General features: G+C 45.9%; 1 protein-coding gene across 3 annotated transcripts in view; it reads right to left on the reverse strand.

Annotated features, from left to right (window-relative positions):
* Nucleotides 1-7,337: 7,337 nt before the first annotated feature.
* The window catches only part of TMEM132B (transmembrane protein 132B), a 207,923-nt gene continuing 192,462 nt past the window's right edge, over nt 7,338-22,798 (reverse strand). For 2 of the 3 annotated variants that reach the window (XM_064726513.1, XM_064726514.1), the window contains 4 exons: nt 20,942-21,147; nt 13,688-13,961; nt 12,108-12,299; nt 7,338-10,921 (listed from right to left, as the gene is read on the reverse strand). In XM_064726513.1, coding sequence (XP_064582583.1) covers nt 9,767-10,921; nt 12,108-12,299; nt 13,688-13,961; nt 20,942-21,147 — 1,827 coding nt within the window. In that variant the 3' untranslated portion in view covers nt 7,338-9,766. The remainder of the gene's footprint in view (nt 10,922-12,107; nt 12,300-13,687; nt 13,962-20,941; nt 21,148-22,798) is intronic. The other variant, XM_064726511.1, reaches the window with a different exon arrangement.

The following is a 22,798-nucleotide window of genomic DNA, read 5'->3' on the forward strand; positions in this document are numbered from 1 at the left end:
ATCAAATACCTTTTTCCCTGAAATTACAGAAGTGCTGGGGAAAAAAAACCCACAGAATATTAAAACTTCTCAGCTTCAGAGATGCCAAACTGTTATCAAGGACTGTGAGAGGGGATAAATGTTCAGAAATATTGAAAGGAGGGGGGAAACCCCAAGGTTTGACATGAACAGGATGAGACCAGCCCAGGATTTCAGCAGAGAGAGGATCAGGCTCTCATTGCCTCTGACACGGATCAGACTGAGCTTTGGCCTGGCTGTTGTTATGGGGAGTAGGAATAATAACCCCAGGAGCAGGGGCTGTGTGGGACACGTAAATTCCATCCCTGAATTAGCTCTGTGAGCTCTGAAGGGGAGCAGAGCTGCTGGAAATGCAGAATTTTGAACATCTGGGGGCTGAAAGATCTCCCTGGTGCTGATCCCAACAGGGATGCTCTGCCAGCAGCAAAGGAAGGAACCAGACTTTGCTCTGCTCCAGAAAATGTTGGGGCTCCAGGTTTAAAATGGGATTACAGCCATGGAAGGTGGTGTCAGAACTTGAAGATTCATGAAATAATTGAAATAATTTCCAGTGATTTCCAATGGCAGCTGGGAGCCAAAGAGCAGTGGGGAGAGGACCTGCAGATGTTCTTTCAGGTCTTTTTCCTGAGCTGATTCCTGGCTCCATGGGTTATCCATAACCCAGTGGTTAAAAGGTGACAGCCAAAACGTGTTGGGTACCTCTTATAGTGGTAAATAATTGAGACTCTGGTGAATATTTGCATCTTAAATCAAAAATTCCTGGTTTTGAGATGTTTCCTCAGTGCAGCAATGCTTGGGTGATGCTGAGTTAATTAATAATAACATATATTCAGTGACTGTATTCAGTGACTCTTGAGCAAGGAAATACATGGAATTCTGTCCCCTGAAGGAAATTAATGGAATTCTGTCCCTTGAAGGGAATTTCTGGAATCCTGTCCCCTGCAGTTCTCCCTTGCTGCCTGTGCCCTGTGCCCTGGCTAACCCAATTTTTGGGCAGCTGGAGGAGGAAAAGCCAAAGCATCACCACACTTTTTAAAGAGAAGTTGTTTCCCAGTGCATGGGAGCAGTTTGTGGAAAGGAGCTGAGCTGGAATTTCCTGCAGTGACATGCTTGATTGCTGGGGAGAGGAGATGTAATGATTTTGGACAGCAACTGTCAGGGTTAAGAAAGTTATTTGTTCCATTGGTTTATGGCACAGAGTAGTAGTATTTTATTGTCAAACAGAATTAGTTTTATATCAAGAAGAGTGATTACTTGGGTTCACTGTGTTTGAGATTAAACTTGATGATTTCATGTCCATTATTGATTTAGGCTTTACATTCAGAGGAGCAGCAGTTTATATTTTACTTAAGGGGATTTGATCACAGCAGATGGAATCTTCAATGGTTTCTGCAAATAAATTAGTAAAGTTGCTGTGCCTTTTACAGTAACTGCAGAGGGAAAGTGTAAAAAGAAGATGATGGCAAAAATGCTGCTGAGCTTTTGCAGGGTGCAGGGGATGTGGTGGCACCTCAGAATGGGGAGCAGAAAAGCAGGAGCTCAGCCAGTGGCACAGGGATCCAGGACTGCCAAAGCCTCAGTGCACCTCATCTCCTCTAATTTATCCTGAAATCACACCCAAGGAGAGAGGGACATCCAAGGGACATTCCAGGGTCAGAGCAGGGCCAGATGTGGGTGGGACCTTGGCAGCTTCACCCCCCAGCTGCCCCAAACCCCTCAAATGGGCCATGCTGGGCTGGGCCATGCTGGGCTGGGCCTCAGGGCCGTGCTCAGCTCCCAGCATTCTCCTGCCTCCATCCAGGCCTGGACATGGCCTGTTTGTGTGGGATGGTGATTTAGGAACAAATCTTGTTTGTGTTCTGCTCCCTGCCCAGCGTGAGGGCACAAACAGCCCCCGAGCAGGGTTAACCACCCCCAGTGCCAGGATGGATGGCAGGGGTGCTGCCAGGCTCAGGTAATGATGTTTTCCCTCCTGTGGCTGGGGTCACTCCCAGCCCTCGGCTCTGTGCAGGGTTTGGTTCATTAGGGACACCAAAGCCCAGCTCTGCTGCTCTGCACAGTCCCTGAGGCTCAGCTGGTCACTGCCTCATTTTTCCTCACTTTCAATCAGTGCCCTTTGCCTCTTTTGCTGAGAGACAGGAGGCAAACCTGGCTCCATTTCCCTCCCTGCCTGCCCTGCAGCGGCCACAGACCCTGCTAAGGTTTCTCTGGGGTCCTGGGGCTCAGCAGAGCAGCTCTGAGCCCCCTGCCCATGCCAGGGAATGGCCCTGGGGCACCCAGGGCTGGAGCAGATCCCCAGGTGTTCCTCCTCATGTTTTCTCTCTCTCCAGGGCTAAGCAGCTTTTCCAGCCTTTAGAGAGGTGTCTCCATTCCAGCAGAGAGAGAACACATGAGGAGGAGGCAGATGCATGGCTTTGAAACCAACAGACACATGCACTGAGATGCTGTTAAAAAGCTGCTGCCAAGAGCATTTTTTTGGGTTTTATTATTTGTTGCTAATATGGGAGTTTGTTTGTCATTCGAGTTTCTCTGTCCAGTGAACTGGCTCGTATTGGATGGCTCACTAAGCTGTGGAAATGACAGAGCATGTGTTTCCTAATGCAGGGGAATGGACAAGGGCCCTTTTCTGCTGGAAACAGAACAAAGCTGCTGCTGCAAGGCGGGTGAGGTGAGTGCTGCTCAGGGTGGGCACAAAGGGAGTGCCAGGGGTCTGTCCTTGCTCTGAGAGCCTCTTGCTGCAGTGCTGGATCCAAACTCTGATCCAAGCTGTGCCACCTGAGGGGCAGCACAGGCCACCAACCGTTGGGGATGCTCTGGGGGACCTTACCTGGGGGTGTTCAGGGAGGTTTAACCTGCTCCCCAATCTCAGGATTTGTTAAACGGATTTATGGGTGCTGTAGAATATGTCACAGGATGATTTAACCTGCTCCCCACTCACAGGATCCCCCAAAGGGATTTGAGTGCTGTAGAATATGTCACAGGGAGGTTTAACCAGCTCCCCACTCTCAGGATTTGTTAAAGGGATTTGGGTGCTGTAGGACCCTCCTGATTAAAAAAAAAAAAAATCCCTACAGATAATTCCATGGTATAAAGTGTGCATTCTGCTCTGCCTACCACAGGTTTAAATTGGAGGATTAAAAATATCCATTCTTCATTTCCAGTAAATCCTAAGCTGCTTATTTGGGTTTTGTACCATCAGATCCCATTGTTTTTTAAATAGACTAACCCAAGATTATCAGGAGGAAGGAGACAAGCCTTCATCTGCACTGCTTTAGAAATCCTGATGCTCTGATGCTGATACATACGGTTTTGGGAGCATGCTGCCCTCTGAGAGCTGCAGAACAGGTCTAAAACATCCCCAGCTCACTTTATTTCTGAAGCCAGCTGCCTCTCAATGAGACAGCTCAATTGCATTCCCTCAGTGACCAACGCTGCAGAACCTGCCCAGGTGGGGCTCTGGGACAGGAAAAGGAATGCAGATGCTGCTGAGGGATGGGTGTCCCAGTAATGGCCAAACTGCCAGGACACAAAAATGTCATTTATAAAATCCATTTATTATTTCAGGGTTTGGAACACCAAAGGGGACCAAGTGGAATCTGTGCCCAGAGCACAGCACAGAGCTGGTTCTCTGAGGCACTTCCTAAATCACACTTTTCAATCCATTTGTCCAATTGACTTCATACAAACCCACATTTCAATGCATTAGAAATTACAATGGTGCTCATTAAATCTTTCAGGTGGTGTTAAATTGCTGCCATTAGTGGGACAGCCAGATCCCAGGTGTGAGCAGCTGAGAGCAGCAGGAGCATCCTGGGGCTGATTCCCTGGAGCAGCCCCAGCTCCTGAGCCTTCAGGGGGCTCTGGGTTTCTGGCTCTGCCAGAATTTCCAACCCCTGCAGCAAAATCCTGAGGCTCAAATTCCCTTTTTTAGCATTAGCCAGATGCTTTCCTGCAGCTCCCATGAGGAGCTCAGTGGTCACTCCAGAATTTCGAGGCTCTTGGAGTCTAAAGGGAGCTTCAGAGGATTCAGAGGACTGAATCCAACTTCTGTGGTGGTTCCCACTGGAGAGCTCAAGGACAGGTTTGGTTTGTGCCTTTTTCCCTTAAATCTGAATGTGCTCTTTGCAAGGCTCTGCTCATGTGGGAGGCTCACTCCTGGGGCAGGGGACAAACCCTGGGCTGGGCAATGCAGGGATTTGTGCAGCTTTGGACAGGGGTTTGTGCTGCTTTGGGGAAGGGGAAATGAGAAATCCTCACTGCTGGTTCTGCTCACCTGGCAGGGGCACATCACCCTCAGCCCAGCCAGCAGCTCACCCTGACCAGCACCAACACCAAATGGTTTTTAAAAAAAAAACAACCACATGAACATTTTTTTTATTTCTCCAGCAAAATCTGTGTCTTTCAGTCTTTCATTTGCTTCTCTTCTGAAGACTCAAGTCTTTATTTCAGACATCTGCCTATAGAAAATAAGTATTTTTTTAAAGGGCACATTAAAAGATGAAAACTGAAGCTTGAATAACTTAATCAGCATACAAATTACACAGATATAAAAGTTCTGTTTCATTGTCTTAACTTACAGTTTATTTTGTACAGAATTCATTATGTTATACATCTAAGACTTATTATATTGTATAAATATCTGGGGTGTGATGTATATACATTTCCAGTGTTATCATTCAGCAGTTAATGTATGCAGTTCACAATACACTCCCGTGTATTTCAATGTAGTGCACATGATTTATAATCCATAGAAGAGCACATCTGCTTGGAAAAATCTGCATTTCCTTGGAGGGGTTTTCACCCCACCTTGCCAGACAAGGGTCTCTCCGTTCTCTGATGGACTCTTTGCACTGTCTATGGCTGTAAGGTCTGCTTGTACATTCCCCAGGATGAGTTAAGGACCAGCAGCTCCAAACATGAACGTGGGGGGGTTGGACAGGGGGGCGAGAGTGGGGCAGGGTCCCTAAGGGGTCCCTAAGGGTGGGGAGGGGCACAGGGAGCCCCAAGAGTGGGGCAGGGTCTCTAAGGGGTGAAGAAGGGACACAGGGAGCCCCAAAGGTCCCTATGGGGTGGGGAGGGGGCACAGGGAGACCCAAGAATTGGACAAGGTCCTTAAGGGGTCCCTAAGAATGGGGAAGGGACACAGGGAGCCCCAAGAGTGGGGCAGGGACCCAAAGGGGTCCCTAAGGGTGGGGAAGGGCACAGGGAGCCCCAAGAGTGGGGCAGGGTCTCTATGGGGTGAAGAAGGGGCACAGGGAGCCCCAAGAGTGGGGCAGGGACCCAAAGGGGTCCCTAAGGGTGGGGAAGGGCACAGGGAGCCCCAAGAGTGGGGCAGGGTCTCTAAGGGGTCCCTTGGACATGGGGAAGGGGCACAGGGAGCCCCAAGAGCTGGCAGGGACCCAAAGGATGGGGAGGGGGCACAGGGAGCCCTGGCTGGGCACTGTGGGGTGAAGGAAACCAAAGGTTCTGCCCATGGGAACTGGCAGCTCTCCCTTCCTGTCCTGGGCACACCCTGTCCCTGCTGCCCTGGCCGGGCTGGGGGCTGCCACCAGCTTTGTTTTCAAAGTTTGCAGCTCCCCGTGTGCCGTTAACCCCTCTGTGCCCACAGGGCTGCTCTGCATGTCCTGTTAACCCCTCTGTGCACCCCCAGCAGTCAGAGATGGCGTTGGTTTGGTATTTTTGAATCACAGGTATTGCTTCCCTAGGCACCTACTGAAGCAGCATTCTAACTCATCTGCTCCTATTTGCAGACAATTCTACTTTCCTGCACACGTACTTACATACATACATTTTGTGCCTTTTGATCACTTGGCTACCATTGCTTTGTTGTCTCAAAAGCAGAGACTCTTTCATCAATGTGTAAATGCTGTTCAGTTAACAGCAAAGTGGAATATTATATATTCCATAAATAAAATATTGTATTTAACAGCAACACTGAAAAATATTTAGGTGAGTGGGAAAATCGGGGGGGAGGAGATGTTTAAAATAATTTAAAATTGAATTTGCTTAAATTTATAGAGTATGCCATAATTTTGAAATTAAAATTTGAGATACTTAATTTAAAAGGAAATTATCAACTCAGAGCTGTTTTGCATCAGATACATTCATGCTGAATAGATTTTCCTTTCATCTTACGAGAAGTAGCATAAAGGCTCAAACCAGGATAAAATAACTCCACTTTATTGGTGTTATCCCAGTTTTACTGAAAATAGAGAGTTCTCTCTTCCCACTTCTTCTCTCTTTTTCTGTATTGCTTTTTTTCCATGGTTGTATTGCCATTTTCCATGTAAGAGCTTTCATGTGATGACATGTGATGGAAAAGAAAAAGAAAATTTATGAACCTGCAGACCTTTCTTTTTGTCCCCCTATTGCAAGATTTGAGGATTGGGGTCTTTTGGGGGACAGCTGTCCCCAGTTCCAGTGTTTCACTGGTTCCCAGTTCCTTTGTTTAACTGGTTCCCAGCAGCAGCTGTGCTCGTCCCTGATGGGCAGGAATTGTCATTTAGCTTGGGCAGAGGAGGACACCACCTCTGTGGCTCTAAAACCAGCCCAAATTGAGCCACGGAGCCACCCAAACCCCCCCGAGGAGCTGCCCCTCAGTGGCACATGGAACACAGCCCCAGGCACCTGTGACCTCCTGCCCCAGTGGGTTTGGGGTCAGCCACACCCAGGAGCACCAGGAAAGTTCTGGAAAGGCCACAGGTGTCCCCTGGTGGCTCTGGCCCCTCCCTGAGTGCCCAGGCACGAGGGACAGCCAGGGACTGGGCATCAGGGACACCCTAGGGTGTCAGCAGAAGCCCCTGAACTTTGGGATCCTCCAAGGGATTCTCCAGCTGAGAGACGGAGCCTCAGCAGGGCTGGAAGGAAAGGAAAGGTTTCCATGAGGAAATGGAACCCAAAACAGGAGTGGAAGGAAAGGTTTCCATAAGGTAATGGGACCCAAAGCAGGAGTGGAAGGAAAGGTTCCCATGAGGAAATGGAACCAAAAACAGGGCTGGAAGGAAAGGTTTCCATGAGGAAATGGAACCCAAAACAGGAGTGGAAGGAAAGGTTTCCATAAGGAAACAGAACCCAAAGCAGGAGTTGAAAGAAATATTTCCATAAGGTAATGGGACCCAAAGCAGGAGTGGAAGGAAAGGTTTCCATGAGGAAATGGAACCCAAAACAGGGCTGGAAGGAAAGGTTTCCATGAGGAGATGGAATCCAAAACAGGGCTGGAAGGAAGGGTTTCCATAAGAAAATGGGACCCAAAACAGAAGTGGAAGGAAAGGTTTCCATGAGGAAACAGAACCTCAGCAGGGCTGGAAGGAAACGTTTCTATGAGGAGCCTCACAGGAGTTGAAGGAAAGGTTTCCATGAGGAAATGGAGACTCAGCAGGGCCGGAAGGAAAGGTTTCCATGAGAAGGCTCAGTGGGAGAGGAAGGAAAGGTTTCCATGAGGAGATGGAATCCAAAACAGGGCTGGAAGGAAGGGTTTCCATGAGGAAACAGAACCTCAGCAGGGCTGGAAGGAAACGTTTCTATAAGGAGCCTCACAGAAATGGAAGGAAAGGTTCCCATGAGGAAATGGAGCCTCAGTGGGAATGGAAGGAAAGGTTCCCATGAGGAAATGGAGCCTCAGTGGGAATGGAAGGAAAGGTTTCCATGAGGAAACAGCTCTCTCTGAGGCCACGGCCTCGCTGGCTGAGGGAGGCTTTGCTCTTTGGGCTCTTTGCCCTCTGCACCTGCCAGCAGAGCTTGGTTCCTCTGATTTCAAGAGTCAATCAATCTGTGGTCAGTTTGGGTCAGTATATTGTGCAAACAATAGTAAATAGGGGTTTTTTGTTCTGCTCTCTGGTTGGGCCAAATAATGCATTGGAAAGAGAAGTTAGATTCTATAAAGGGGTTTTTATGTTGTTAGTGATAAGGATCATTGTAGGAATTCATCTTTCCTTATTTCCTGGATCACTGAAAGGGGAGAGAACATTTGTTAAACAACCCAAGACTTCATCTGACGCACAAGAGCTGCATCCCTTATGAAACAGAAGCATATCTGTGCTCTATTATTTTCTCTCCTCAAAATTAGATTACAACAGATGCCATCTCCTCCCTGTGCAGTTCAGTGCCAGCAACAGCAAGTCTCTAATCACTTATATAAGCCTGGTGTCCTCACTTCTAGTCTCAGTGTTAAAATTCCTGTATTTTGCAGCAGTTACATTAAATATGTTCCCAGTTGTGGTTAGGACCCAAATGCAGAATTTCCTACAATTTTCTGGTTTATATATAAATTCAAATCTTGCTTTGATCTGCCTAAAGGATGGGAGCTCCAGTATGTAAGGCAGTTGGAATTTGGCTCGTGGTTATTGCACAGGATCCATCACAAGAACATGTGATTTATTTGGGGGGTTTAAGTATTCTGTAGATTCAGGTTTTTCCTCACTGTAATTTTCAATTTATCTCAGCCATCCTTCAGTAAAAAAATAGATGTGATGCATATGAAATGGCAGCTTTGTTTTCCTTGATAAAATTGGGTAGTCCCTTGTGTGGCTGCAGTCCCAATGTGTCTTTTCTTCCCTTTTTAATGGAAATGGTGTAAAGTTTTTCTCTTTAATGGCTTCATGGCCAGGGATGTTTAGACAAGGCTGCTGAGCATGAACTTCTCTGGCCTGCTGAACTCTACCCCCAATGGATTCATTAGCACAGAGAAACAGTGACTCCAAGCTTTGCTTATTTCCTAGGAAATTTTCCTTCCCACTTTATGCATTCCAGTGCCACGTTTGACTTTCCCACTCAGATAATAACAGGTATTGTCAGCCAAGCTACTGTTTCAGCAAAGCATTTCCCTTTGAAGGATGTGCTGGGTTTTTTTACAGGTTATTTTTTCATATTAGCAATGACAAAAGTGAACCCAGGGCTACTCCTTGATTTTTATTTTCCAGGGTTTATTATTATATTTACAGTTCCCTGTAAGAAGACACAACCCTTTCCCAGTAAGAGTTCTAATTCCTTTCTATGTTTCAAATACTAACGACCCATATGGAAAGGAGGAAGATAATCAGTGATGAAGGAGGTATCTCTGGGGGCTGAAGCAGATGAATAAAAAACTCAAATCATTATAAATATTACTGTACTACACTTTGGTACAACCGAAAAAAAAAAAAACCAAACCCCTTCAAAGAAAATATTTAATGTTCCCTAAGTCAAATAAAATTCACAAACAATATAAGAAGAAATTAACCACATGGGGTTTTTTATATCTGTAAAAAATAATAAGACTACTTGGCTGCATTGCACATAGGCAATAAAATGAGATTCATTCCAATCCCTTTTTCCGTGAGCCTCCTCTCAGGCTGTGAGCAAGAAATGTCCACTGTGCTTTACAAAGGACGACGACTAGAAAAAATCAATGCAAACAAACATCCCTTTCTTTTCTGATTGACCATTTCTCATGAGAGATGACCAACAAATGGAGTCTCCTCTGAGTCTGAGCGCAGGTGGATCAGCGTTTTGCTAGAACCAGGCAGTACACAGCAACAGCCATCGTGTGTGACACCTCCAACACCTACAGGGAGCTGCTTTAGGGGCACATCCTGGTTTGTGGTGAAACAGGATTAACTCAGCCAGCCTCTTGGACCTGCTCTCTGCCATCAGGTTATCATCTCAGGACCTCCAGGGTTGGGCTGTCTTGTTCCTATTGCTGACTGGACTGACTGCTCCACCATCCATAAACAGAAGGCATAAAGGTGATTACAAACATAAGAAAGTAGTTTTACATATTGTCTTGCAGTCTTTCCATATAGTCCCTAAGTTCCTTGGAATCACCAAGATTCATATCTTGGCATACCCATTTAATATTATCATCACTGTCAAATAGAATTGAGTTGGTGTAGGGGCCTCCATCCTCTGGCAGTATTGTTGTATATGAAGTGAACTTTACTCGCTTCTGCTTTGGCCCAGAAGGATTTATAGGTTCACTTTTAACTTCTTTTTCACAAAGGTACTCAGAAGATCTGAGGATATGATTATGAAGAGTCTTCTGAGAGCTCCCATTAAGGAGAAAGTTGCTTTCTTCAAACTGCATCCCTCTGTCAATCATGGTAGTGCACTCCTCCGATGGGAGCGAAATGTCCACTGGGTTTTCCAGGAGCTCCACCTCATTGCCAAGCCAGACCCAGTCATGGGAATGGGGGATGTTGCCTTGCTCACTCACAGCAAACCTTTTGTGCCTGTACTTCCAAGCAAATGCCACGCAGTTAATCAGAAACACCAAGATTGCCAAGCAGAAAACACAGAGCAGAGCGTACATGCCAATCTCCAGGTCTGTCAATCCTCTGGAAGTCAATGAGAGGTCACTGGGATTGCTTTCTCCTGGTATTTCTACCTGGGCAGGGAAACCTGTGAAGGCAGTTGGGTTGTTTTGAAGCTGGCCATCCTCCAGGGACTCCTGATCAATGGGAGAGATGAAAGTTGTGCTTTTGTTTGCATTGTCCTCAGGACCGGACACGTCCTCGTGGTTTTTGGACCAGTCTTGTGCTGTCCTCTCTTGCTCTGCAGCTTTCTCTATGGCATTGCTGGCATGGCTTTTAAAATCTTTCTCCACATCATCGATGTCGTTGGTGCTCCCTTTCTGATCCGAATCCTTCTGACCAAACTTCACCTTGACGTTTCCTTTCCCCATGGCCAGAACGCTCTTGCGCTTGGTCTTCTGGCAGGGCTCGCTGATCACCATCTCAATTTTGATCAGGGGCCCCTGCCCGTCCCCTTCTGCCACCACCACGGGCCAGAGGGACTGCAGGCTCTGGTGTGAGGACACCACCATCTCATCCAGGGAGGTGATGGCCATGGAGAAGTCCTTGGAGTCGTAGATGTCCAAGGGCGTCACCGCCCCGTCGCTGAACAGAACCCAAGCACTCACCACAGCCTCCTGGTGGGACAGGATGGGGGAAAACAGGTGAGAGAGAGAGCACAAATCAGACACTGTTGGTAAAGTCTGAAAAGAATACAGAGTTTAATTTCAGGGTTTGTTTTTGGTTTGTTTTTTTAAAGAAAATGGAAATGTCTACTCTGCTGCTCATTTTCTTGCAGGCTCGTGTTCTCTAGACCACTGAGGCATTTACCTCACCTTCAGGAACTATCAAAGAAACACTCATGTAAATTTAATACAAATGCTGGAAAAAAACAATTGACGATTCTTTTCTCTCAGTCTGAAGAGAGAAGCCTCTTTTGAATGCCGGAGCCTTATGATGAAAATAATCATATTTCCAACATCACGGTCAATTAGGTTTGTAAAGGACCATAATGGGGAATTTCTCTAATGCTGCAGTTCCAGGGCCTCATGGAATGCAATGAGCAGGGCTGGAATGTGTCGGGCCAGCGAGCCCATCCAGCCCATGGAACAAACTGGGAGGAGAACACATCTCAGTGCAGTACTTTATATTTCTGTCATGCTTTCAAATATGCAGGACTTGCAATATGCAAAAGGGATTGTGGTCTTTCCTGGGAACTGTAGAAACACTCATAAAAAACCACCATTTTTATGTTTGACCAAACCAATTTGTCTTCTTGCTGCGAACTGCTAGTGGAAAAAATATAGTTACACTTTCTGCACTGATGTATAACCTCAGTTCTATGGAATCTATTAAAAACCACATCCAGAATTTGTTCTGTGGTCTCATTAAAAGCTATTTAATTCCTCCGATTATATGGTTCAAAGTAAGCACAAACTCATCAGTTTTCAGCACTGCAGGTCATGAAAACTTCTGCACCTGCAGCCAGAGGTCGTTTTGGCTGAGCTGACTTTGTGAGACAATTAAGGACTGGCATTCCAGCCCTGCTTGCACAGCTAGGCTGCATTTCCCCACAGAAAAGGAGATTTTTGTGGCACGTCCATGTTTGTTTGGCACTGTGCATCCCTTTCCCTGTGCTGTGAGCTCCCCAGAGCAGCTCTGGAGAGTGCAGGGGTCACTGTGCAGGACTCAGGAAGATGAACAGCCATTTTACTGCTTTTCACAGCCATATATTCATTATATTTCCTGCCTAAAATTAACAGCAAATTCCTCTGCCAGAGCAGAAGGAGCATGAAATGAATGGATGCATTTTGTGGGGCGTACCTGTTTGGGAGTGCGCAGGATGTCGTGGGCAGAGGTGGTGGCAAGGATGGCTCTCTTGTTCCCTTTGCTGCTCTGAAAGGACACGGACAGGCCTGACACCAGCTGCACCCCCAGGTCAGCAATGGTCACCCTGTCATCCAGAACTATCACTGTCTTCTCTGCCAGGATGGAATCCGAGAGAGGGGACAGCACCTGGCAGGAGAGAGGAAATGCCCTGCATGAAACAGCAAGGAAGTGTTTCAAAGCCAGGCTGGCCTCTGACCAGCACACCACATTAATCCTGGGTTTGCCATGTCCATGCCTAAGCCAGAGCTGATGTTTCCCCCAAGATATTACACTCATTTGCTGCTAAATTGCTTTATCTAAAAAAATAATTTAATAAAACAACAAATCACTTCAAAATTGCAGCTTGATCTCGACAAAATATATATGATATAAAATTAATTAAATGGATCTTTGGGGTTTTTTGAAAGTCATTTTTGTGGGGTCTATAAAACTCCCTGTTAATGCAGTGCAGGCCAGGACAGAGTGTAAGACACTGATTAACACTGAAACTCAGTGAGGGGATAAATAAGTGCTCAAAGCCTGGCTGATGGGAACTTGGCCTGTTGCCTTTCCAGGGGCACACGACCTGAATGAAATGAAAGTGAGACTTGCAAAAGAACTTTGGAAATCCCACTGGGTGCCTGCCTGCATTTTTCAATGCCAAAACACTCCTGCCAGTTGCTCTAAGACCTTGTTTCCAGCATGCTCAGAAAGAGACTCATCTTTATCCTGGTGACAGAAACAGCTGCTTTGAGCCCAGAATAGTTGAGGTGTGATTTGTCTAATCCAACACGAGAAACCTGCAGCACAGCTCCCAGCTCTGGAGCTCCTTGCTCTTTTAGGGTCACTGGAGAGGAAGAGACATTTTAAGGGCAGAAATCCCTTGACCTCTCTATCCCATTTATCTCAGATTGAATGGAGCTGAGCCCTAAAATCCCTGTGTTGACTCCAGAGTGTGACCAGAACATTGCAGGTGTTTGCAGCCCCTGAGAAGAGCCCCAGGGCTTCCATTCATTTATTTTGATTAAGGAAGGTGCATGAATTTGGACAGAGGTTAGGTGGGGAACATGAACACCCCAAAAGGCATCTGAAGATTATTTTTGTGTCCATGGTTTGTGATTGGTTTTGTGAACATAACTAATTTTTCAGATATGTTCAAGGATGTAAAGGTGCACGTAGATATTTGGTACAATTTCCCCACAGTTGTGCTCATATGGTCCCAGTGAAGTGAGAAGGAGCTGGCTGTGTGCCTCATGTCCCCTCTTTCACCAGCCAGAGAAATCCCCCTGTGTTCCAGTCACACTAAGATGGACAAATCCATACAAAAGCTTCACCTAAGGGCATTTTATGGAAGTAACATACAGCCACAATGAATCCCGCTCAAACTTCCTTTTCTGATTAGCACGCCCATTTTTCCAGCTTCTTTTTTTATTATTATTTTTCCCCTGCGATCAGTGACTTTGCCAGCCCAGCCCCGAGCCCTGGCAGCCCAGGTGAGTGTGAGGCTGAGCCCCTGTGGGCTGCAGGGGCTGTACCTGCACCGTGGTGATGCCTTGCTCTCGCCCAGCCAGCACCCGGCCCTCCTGCAGCTTGGCCACCTTGGGCTCCTCCACCTTCATGAAATCGGCCACCAGGTCCGTGATGTCGAACTGCCACTCCGAGCCCAGCAGGTAGGTCAGGTGGCCCCCCAGCTCCGAGGACTCGGCCACAAACTGCGTCAGGACCCTCACCAGGGCGTGCTGGTACTGCAGGGTGCAGCCTTTGCCCTTCTTCTCGTCATCCTCCTCATCCTCGCTGTCCCGCGTGGGCCTGTGAACACAGCCAGCTCGGTCAGACCCGCCCGCCCTGCAGAGCTCCAGCTGCACCTCCTCTGGGGACGTGGCAAAGGGAAGTGATTCCCACAAAGCTGGAAAAGCTTAGAGCCAGGCAGAGCAGAGAAACTCAGAGCTAGCTGCAGCTGCAAGGTCTGAAGGCAGAAAAAGTTACAGTGGGATAACAAGGACATAAAACAATAGCTTGAGTTTTAGGCTAAGATAGACTTCAAGACTGCAGAAAAATAGACAGACTTTAAGACTGCTTAAGATAGACTTTAAGACTTCTTTACAAGATAGCAGAAGGTTTTAAGCTCAATGATGAAGTATTGTGTACTGTTACCAGAAAGCAGACAAGGCAGCAATGTGTGCAGCAGGTGTAGGTGTGCTTTCAGTGACTGGCTAGAACAGCTGTAACTTTAGCAATGTGCTATCAGCTAAGAAGTTTTCAAAATGCTCTGTCACAAAAAAATCTTTAGCTGCTGTTAACAAAACATTTGGGCTCCCCCTCAAGGCAGGGTGACTCAGATTACACCGTGCAGGACACCTGCAGCATTGGACACACTTCCACATTTTCTGTCTGTCCCCTTTCAAAGTAGAACCTGTGAAATAAAACTGCTTTCCCTGGAGCTCAGAGAAGGCATCACAGTGATTTGTACATGATAGCACTGCTGTCACACCTCAGAGAGTTTTTTGTCTGCTTGAAGACCCAGTTTACCACCAATATTTAATATTTTACATTTTTTTTTCTCTTGTTCATTGCCTGGCACAAACACATGGATCCTCTTATCTCTTCCAAGTCAGGTATTAAGCAGTGGGTGGTCACACTTTTACTCATTATGCCCCCATGCTGTGGATTCATTGCTCAGAAATAATTTCCCTCCCTCCTGTATTTATTGAGCCTGAAGCCACCTCTATATCAAGGGTGGGAAATACAGGATAAGTCTCTCATTTTTCAAAGTATTGCAGGAGGTAGTTTTGTGGTTACTGTGTCCCTTTATCTCCTCCTTTGAAATAGCAGCTATGAAAAACTATTATAAAACAGAATTGCTTTTGTTATAAATTGTTTTATGACAAAGCTGGCAGCCAGTAAGCTGAAAACATATCTAAGAAAAACCCTTGTGCTCTTCAAAATGACTGAAAGTCCCAGTGTTACAGAACCTAATCCACTGGAAATACATTTTCAATGCATCACTTGTTAGCTGAATATTTATATTCAGCCTCAAGTAAATGGTCTGTGGTGCCTTTTGGTTTTGTGTGTATAAAACAAGTGTCCATCATTACCTGCTGAGTGAAACATCATTGAATAACAGTGGAATTGTTAGGGGGAAGGCTACAAAACAGGATTTCTATTTCCCAAAGAAATTAGTCTTAGAGAGTTTGACTAGCTGGGTATTTCAGGGAAACTTTCAGTTGTTCTCTCCTTGCCAGCACTGGTGTCAGTCTGAAGTCAGCTCACAGCTGGCAGAACAGCCACATAGAAAGTTCTGGAAGGGGAATGTTCATTGGGCTTCTGTGGTCCACATCCATCCATGCTGTAAACGAATCCATGAACTCCTTAATGTTCCCACTTTCAATTTATTCCTGTGTCCTGACCCTCTCCAGCTCAGCCAGGCCATAACCCAGCTCTGAACAATCTCAGACTTTGGCAGGACCAAGCTCAGCTCTGGGATTTGGGGATCTGACCCTCTCTCAATAATGCAGGCAGTACCATTAGTGCCTGTGCAGAACTGCAGAAAAATGTGCAAAAGCTGTTCAGGTGAGGAGCATTTGTGGGACGTGGGGCAAAAGAGCACAGAACTGATGGGAACCAGCCCTGTTATGGGAAAGGAGACCCAGAGGCAGCGTGGTGGGGTTGGCAGATGTTCTCATATTCACAGCATCATGTACAACACTCCCTTCCTGCTCCTGTTTGTCCTGCCCAGGGCAGGGCCTGGAACAAGATAATCTGTAAGGTTTCCTTCAACCCAAACAATTCAGTGAGTCGATGTTTTATTCAGATCCAATGGGTTGCTGTTATCTTTATTTATGTGCTTGTTTATTTCTACTTTCACTGTTTAAAACTTTGCACTGCTGGGTTGTCCAAGAGGAAATCTATTCCAAACAACTGGAGGGAATTCTCTTCCAGCCCCAGCTGATAAATATGAGCTGTGGAATGGCCAGAGGGGAGGACTGCTGTCAGGGGCACAGAGGGAGCACTCCTGTCCTTATTTCCAGCACTGGGGCCGTGTGGGCAGCCAGGATTTACCACAACAAAACGATGATTCAAGTCCAGCCCATTCCTTGGGGCATCTTAAATGCAAAAGCTCCATTTCAGCACAAAAACATTCAGAGATGTTGATGTACTTCTGCTCAGAAACAGGTTTTCTGTGGCAGACAAATGTGGAGCACCAGAAAAGCCTCTCCAAAGCCTGGGATGAGCAAGGCATGTTCTTTCAGTGCAGAGAGGGAGGCGTCTGAATTTTCTGTACAAGCTTTGCAAGTCTGCTTTGCCAGGTCTCAACTCAAGATCTTTCTGGTTTTGTTTTATTTTTTAACAAAGGATATAATTTTTCCACTTTAAAACCACAAAATCAAGATTTAGGCAGTAAGTCAGTGTTTGAGATCCAGTGAATTGCACAGTTCCCTTTAAACTCCTCATTAAAGTGTTTTCAGTAAGCTTAAAATCCTTCATTAAGCAGGAAGCTCATTTTCTGCTCAAGACAAGTCCTGGTGAATATAAGCTATTGCTCCATATTGTGCTTTTTTCCCTTGGTCATCTCTGAAAATCTCTCAGAGTCCTCCTTAGCCTATTTCTTGCTGCTTGGCAAACTTGCTTGGAAGGTTTTGTGCTTTTCTGGAGCGAGCCAAGGTTGCCAGAATTACATTTAATTTACATTTCACAGAGGAAAGGCTCTGCCAGGGAGCTGAGCTGAAGCAGCAGCCTGTTCCAAGGGTGCCTGCAAGCACTGATCTAATCAGTGATCTGTCAGCTCCACATTACAGACCTTGTCTCTGAGCAGTTGAAGTGTGTCTCTTTTAATCTGCACCCCTCTCCAACCAGGCATCACATTCTTGGGCCAGATGCTAATTTTCTGGTTTTTAAAAAAAAAAAAACCAACCCTAAAGAAATCAGTTTTGCTGGGTTTGGATTTGAAATACTCATTACAAAGAGTGGTATATTTAAAAAACATTTCCAACATCCCTAATTGAAAAAGAAATCTCTCTCAGATACAAATTACAAACCACTAGAAGCTGATTTAGTGGAAGCCACAGAAATAAAGCTGCACATAACTCCACTCACAGTTCAAGAAGAAATGTAATTTGGTACTTTCACAGATCTTGAAAATACAGCCTACCTATTAACAAAAATCTCCAAGGCCTTATCTCCAAAGGACATTAAAGTCAATTAACCAAAGGAGCAAATTTACAGCGTGTTCCAGCTTTGTGCAGACGCTGTTACCCACCAGTGGAACGGTTTGAATCCAGTGTCTCTTAATTTCACAGCTTTACTTCTGAGAGGCAGCACTCCCTGAGGGTTTAACTCAAGCAGTTTCTCCTACCCTGCATTTAACCCAGGCCAGCTTTCCTGCTTTTGTCTCCAGAACTGGACAGGACCAAAGCAGAGCTCAATAAACCCTGCCTGAAGTGAAGCCTGTGCTGGTGGTGTTGGGAGCCTCCTGAAAACAACGTCCTATCCCAGCTGCAAATATTTACTGAAATTAAATTCCAGCTTGTTCTGGGAGACTTTAGCCATGCAACTCCTATTAATGCAAGCTGAAGCCACTCATGCCATGTAAATATGTGTGCACAGAGCTGGTGCAGGAACCTCAAGAACAAGGTAATTATTTTGCAGATGCAGGAGGAATAGAAATAAATGTTCTTGTTAGACTAGCAGAGTCTGCCTGGACCTCTTCTACGCTCTAATATTTGACTTTAATTTAAATATAGACCTGCTGTTTGCTGAGGCTGGGGGTCTGTGCAGCCTGTGCTGGCTCAGGCTCAACCCAGGAGCTGATGGTGGAGCTGAATTTCACCTGCCCAGGGAGGCTCCTCCTGTCTGCAGCAGCACTCACCACAGATCAAGTTCTCCTGCTGAAAATATTAAAGATTTGCCATATATTTGCAGGAGATCTGGTAAATTGTATTGCTGCTCTTACACAGGGCAGAGGAATTGGGTTTTTTTCCAGTTTTTGGCATAAAAGCAGCCTCTCTTTTCCTTTCTGCTGACAAGTTCCTGCTCCTGCAGTTGTTCAGACCAGCTACAAACCAACACAGTTCAATGTGCAGGGGACATTTGTAAAAGTTTTTAAAGACCCTGCTTTCTTCATGGCTTTGTGGAAATGATTCAAGAAGTCAGGGAGGCAAACATGTCTGTAATCACATGTGTTTTACAATTACAAACATGGCAGGGTTTACGGGGAGCAGCAAGACATTTTACTGGCTGGAGAGCCACCCCTGGGAAGAACAGATGTGATCTGGGGCACATAAACTCTCTGAGGTCTGAAGGAGAGCAGCTGTATCAGAAGAACAGCTATGCTGATGCACAAACGTTTCTTTTGCTAACAGCACCAATAAACGCGTTTAAGATTATTGTAAACCCAGCTCTATTTTGCCATCTGGCCCAGGCAGCCACGCTGTGGGGTGGGAACGAGGCCCTGGGGCAGCCAGAGGAGATGGAAGAACCTCTGGAGGTTGCTGAAGTGTCTCTGCACAATCCCTGTAAAACATTCCATCATTTTGCCTGCTGTATGTTGATGAATGACTTTAAAGCAATGTGCAGTTCCTGCTGAGAGCACAAGCAGTGGTGTGAGGACACCAGCCCTGCAGGACAGGAGCAAAGTGGGAAATTGTTTTGTTTGTGGTTTGAGGTGAGCTACAAGGAGCCACACTGCAATCCTGCCATGACCAGAACAGTGACACAGTTTCAGTGGATTTTTGGGCTAAGCTCCAAGGCTGCCAAAGCCTGTTGTCAGGGACTTTGGAAAGAATCCTTGAGTTTCCTTCAAGGACAGATATCAAAAACCTCGTGCAAATTGCCAATATTGGCTCTCACATGAAGGCAAACTTGAAACAACACAATGCTATGGCTTCACCTGCTGGGAAATGCTTGGATTTGGAGTTTTTGCAAAGATAAAAGCACTCTGCTTACTCTCAAACCCACAGCTCCTGACTGCAGTCCAAATGTCTTGAGTGCTTCAGCTTATCACCAAAAAACTCATAAAAACTCCCCCATGTTTAGGATTTGGGGAAACACATAGGAGGTGGAGGTATAAGCAGATTAAAAAGTAAAGAGAAAAGTCATAATAATAAAAAAGTGCCAAAATGAAAAGCCACTAAATCTCAGGTAAAAACCATCCAAATCTAAAAATAAAGGAAATGTAAAAACCTTATGTGCAAAGTAAATGTCAGCATGAGCACAACTAATGCTGGCTCTGAACTATTGATTCAGAATTGCCCTGCAAAGTTAAAAATCCCCATGAATGGTCAATAAAAGGAGAGATCATTTGTTTCCTGTTGAAACCTTTGCTGCTCACGTGGGCCATGGACCTTCCAGGGGGATGGCACAGTGTCCACACTTTGGAAAATGCCTGCAGGACGTGGGCCAGCAGCTCCAGAGCAATCCAAGCAGCAGCAAATGCTTTGCACCAAAACTCTGCAAAGCCTGCCAGCTTGCAAGCAGAGCAGACTCTCAGACCATTCTCTTTATTTCAGCTGGCCAAATAAATCAGGAGGAGACACCAGGGGGGAAATTTCCAGCGCTGCCTGTAATGGGTTTAACTTGAGAATGCCCACGACTGCTAAGCAGGGCTGAATGTCTGCTCCTGCAATAAACACCAGCCTAATCCTGCAGCTGTGTGCTCAGCAAAATCCCACTGCTTTCAGCAGGAGCTGTGCCTCAGGGCTGGGACAGCACAGGCAGGAGAGGGAGTTCAGTGAAGATTTAAGCACTCAGCTTAAATCCACTCATTCCTCACCCAGCACAGCTCTTCCTGCCTTTGTCGCTGAAGCAAACACTGCAACTTCTCTTGTGCCAGATTCTCATCACCTCCTCTGCCACAGCCAGAAAAATGCCCACATAATCAAGAGGTCAGTCACTGCCATTCTCTGGAGCTCGTGATCTGACCACCCTGCAAGCTGTGTGCTACTCCTAGTTTTGTGCCTTTATGAAGTGTTGGGTAGTTCTCCACTGCTGCCTGGGCTCTCCAGGCTCCTCAGGAGCTGAGATGTTCTCCTGGGCACTGGAGAGCTTTAGCTGGAGCTGCCACAGTGTTCAGCACTGCTCTTGCTGCTGCCATGGGTGATAAATCTGACCTGGTGTCACGCCTTTTCCCCACTAATATTTTTCAATTTCACCTGAAATCTACCAACACAGGAAGTTCTATCTTGCAAATGATGGTTATTACAGAATGGGCATTTCCAGTAGGGAATGATGGGATCAGAGCTCAGAAGCCCCACTGTCTCTGCTCTCCTTTTTCCCTGTCCACTTCTTCCTGGTGGAACATGATCTTCAGTAGGAATTGTTTCTTACTTCATTCAGAGCTGCTAAGCAGTGCAGCAGCCAGGTCTGCACAGACTGAACAACCACCCAAAGCCATGGAATCACAGAGGGTGTGGGTTGGAAGAGACCTGGGTCACCTGGTCCAAGGCAGTGACACCTGAACCCTTCCTTGGCCCTGTTATTTGTCCCAGCAGACAGAACTGAGGTCTGGCAGTGCTGAATGTCTCACACATACACACACAGGGCTGTGTGACACCTACAGGAGATGTCCGGATCCTTCTCCTCAGGAATGTGTGATCCAATGTCCTGAGATTGTGTGGGATTGATTAATGCTCCAGGCAAAGCTCTGCCTTTTAAACTGTCCAGTGTCTGAATGAGGGCTGAGGCAGACTGCAAAGCTGACCGCAATTTTTAAATGCTCATTCTCAAATGGCTGTGCTGTAAAAGCAGCCCCCCAGGCAAGTGTGAGGAGCTGGCCATGCTGGGGACATACCCACCTTTTGTTGGAGGTGACAGGGATCCTCCAGCCCTTGATCTGGCTGAGCTCGGTGTCGGAGATCTCGATCTGCAGCGGCAGCCGCGGCACCCAGACCGTCACCTCCAGCTGCGTGGTGAAATGCTGGTACGTGAAATTCACTATGGTGTCCACTTTGCTCTTCATCTCCTTGCCATTAACAAAGATGGAGTCACAGCTCTCAGAAACCTTAAAAAAATACATATAAAAAATGAGGAAATGAATAAAAGTTCCTGAGGAAGAACGAGGATGATACATGAGGGCTAAGACAACACTGCAAATCTAAGTCATGCATATTGCATTTCCAGTTCTCTAATTAGAAGCAAACAGTGATAAATGGACCCCAGGGAAAGAGTTGTGCTTTCCTCAAAGGATACTACTCAAACTACAAAAATAATTTAATGATGTTATATAACCTGTGTGAATCTTTTATATTAGGCAAATTAAACCCTTCATGAATCAAACTCCATGTGCATCAACGTTTATGTTTACAACTTGCTTAAAGAACCAGGAAAAATGGGGCCATATGTTAGTAAGAAAAAGACTGACTCAGAACCATAAACCAGAATCTTTTCCCTTTTCCTTGAGCACTGTAATGCTGAAAGACAAAGATCCCCTTATGGCTCATGAGCAGAAGTGCAGCAGAAGCATTATTTTTTAGGACTTCTCAGTAATTGTTTTAACAAAATGTATTCATAGTTGCTCCGTGGCATTCCATGAAATCTCTGCTAAAAGCAGCGTGTGGGCTGTGTTCTACAACTCATCTGCCCTCTTGGCTCCAGGGATCTTCTGGCACAAAATCAAGGTCCTGAGCACAAATCTCATTTATATAAAACCATGATGTAGCAACTAATTCAATCTGCATCCTGGAAGACAGGACTCCTTTGTCAGGGAGGGGTTTCTAATATATTTATAAATATGTGTGTGTGTGGTTTTAGCTATACAAACAGTGTAGTTTTAGATACACAAACACCCAGCCATGTATAACATTAATGTACAATATTCATGTTTATTTACATGTATAATATGAGTTATATACCTGCATGTGTACATGTATTTTATCTTTATCTGGTTTGCATTCTGCCTTGAAGAGAGAGAGGAGCTCATTTCGCACAGAGCCCATGGTTTCAGAGTGGTTTTAATCTTTGGAGCCCACAGCTGATGAGATGTGGCTGTGTCCCTGGAATGCACTTTGTTCTCCTGTCAGGGCTGCTCTGTGTCACCTGCCCAAGGCTCTGGCACAGAGGGAGCCTGGCTGAGCCCGTGGTTAAATTCTGCTTTCCTGGAATTACTGAGATAACTCATGTAGGCTTCAGGGGGGAATGGGCTGAGACACAGGCTGGGTTCCCTCTGCAAACCAACCTCAAATCTTTTCAGATATTAACAGGGATTAGGGGTTACTGAGCCAAGAAAAAATAGAGAAAACCTCTGGCAGATGCTTATTTTGCTCAAAAAAATACACAATTTTCAGATATGAAGTAAAAGATCTGTCCTTCCACATTTGCCATATTCAAGTCAGCCTCTCAGATCCTTTTCAATGTACTGAAACTACAACTGCTCATTTACAGAGGGGCTGAGCCAGGTGATGAGGGATGGGGCAAAGGAAACACAGTCCCTCTTCTGGAGAGAACACTCCTCCACATAAATGCTTAATGAACACAAGAATATAAAATAATAAATCTAGATAATCTGATAAAGAGCTTAAAATGGACTTCAGGCTCAGGAGTACCACAAATGAGATGGAGCAGACTTGGAATCTTTTTTTCCCTCCCTCATAATGTGTCACGAGCGTCTCTGGAAAGTTTAAGCACATTAAGCAAGCCCATTAATTGAATGAGCA

Source organism: Zonotrichia leucophrys, chromosome 15 (assembly GCF_028769735.1).
Source record: "Zonotrichia leucophrys gambelii isolate GWCS_2022_RI chromosome 15, RI_Zleu_2.0, whole genome shotgun sequence".
NCBI classification, from domain to species: domain Eukaryota; kingdom Metazoa; phylum Chordata; class Aves; order Passeriformes; family Passerellidae; genus Zonotrichia; species Zonotrichia leucophrys.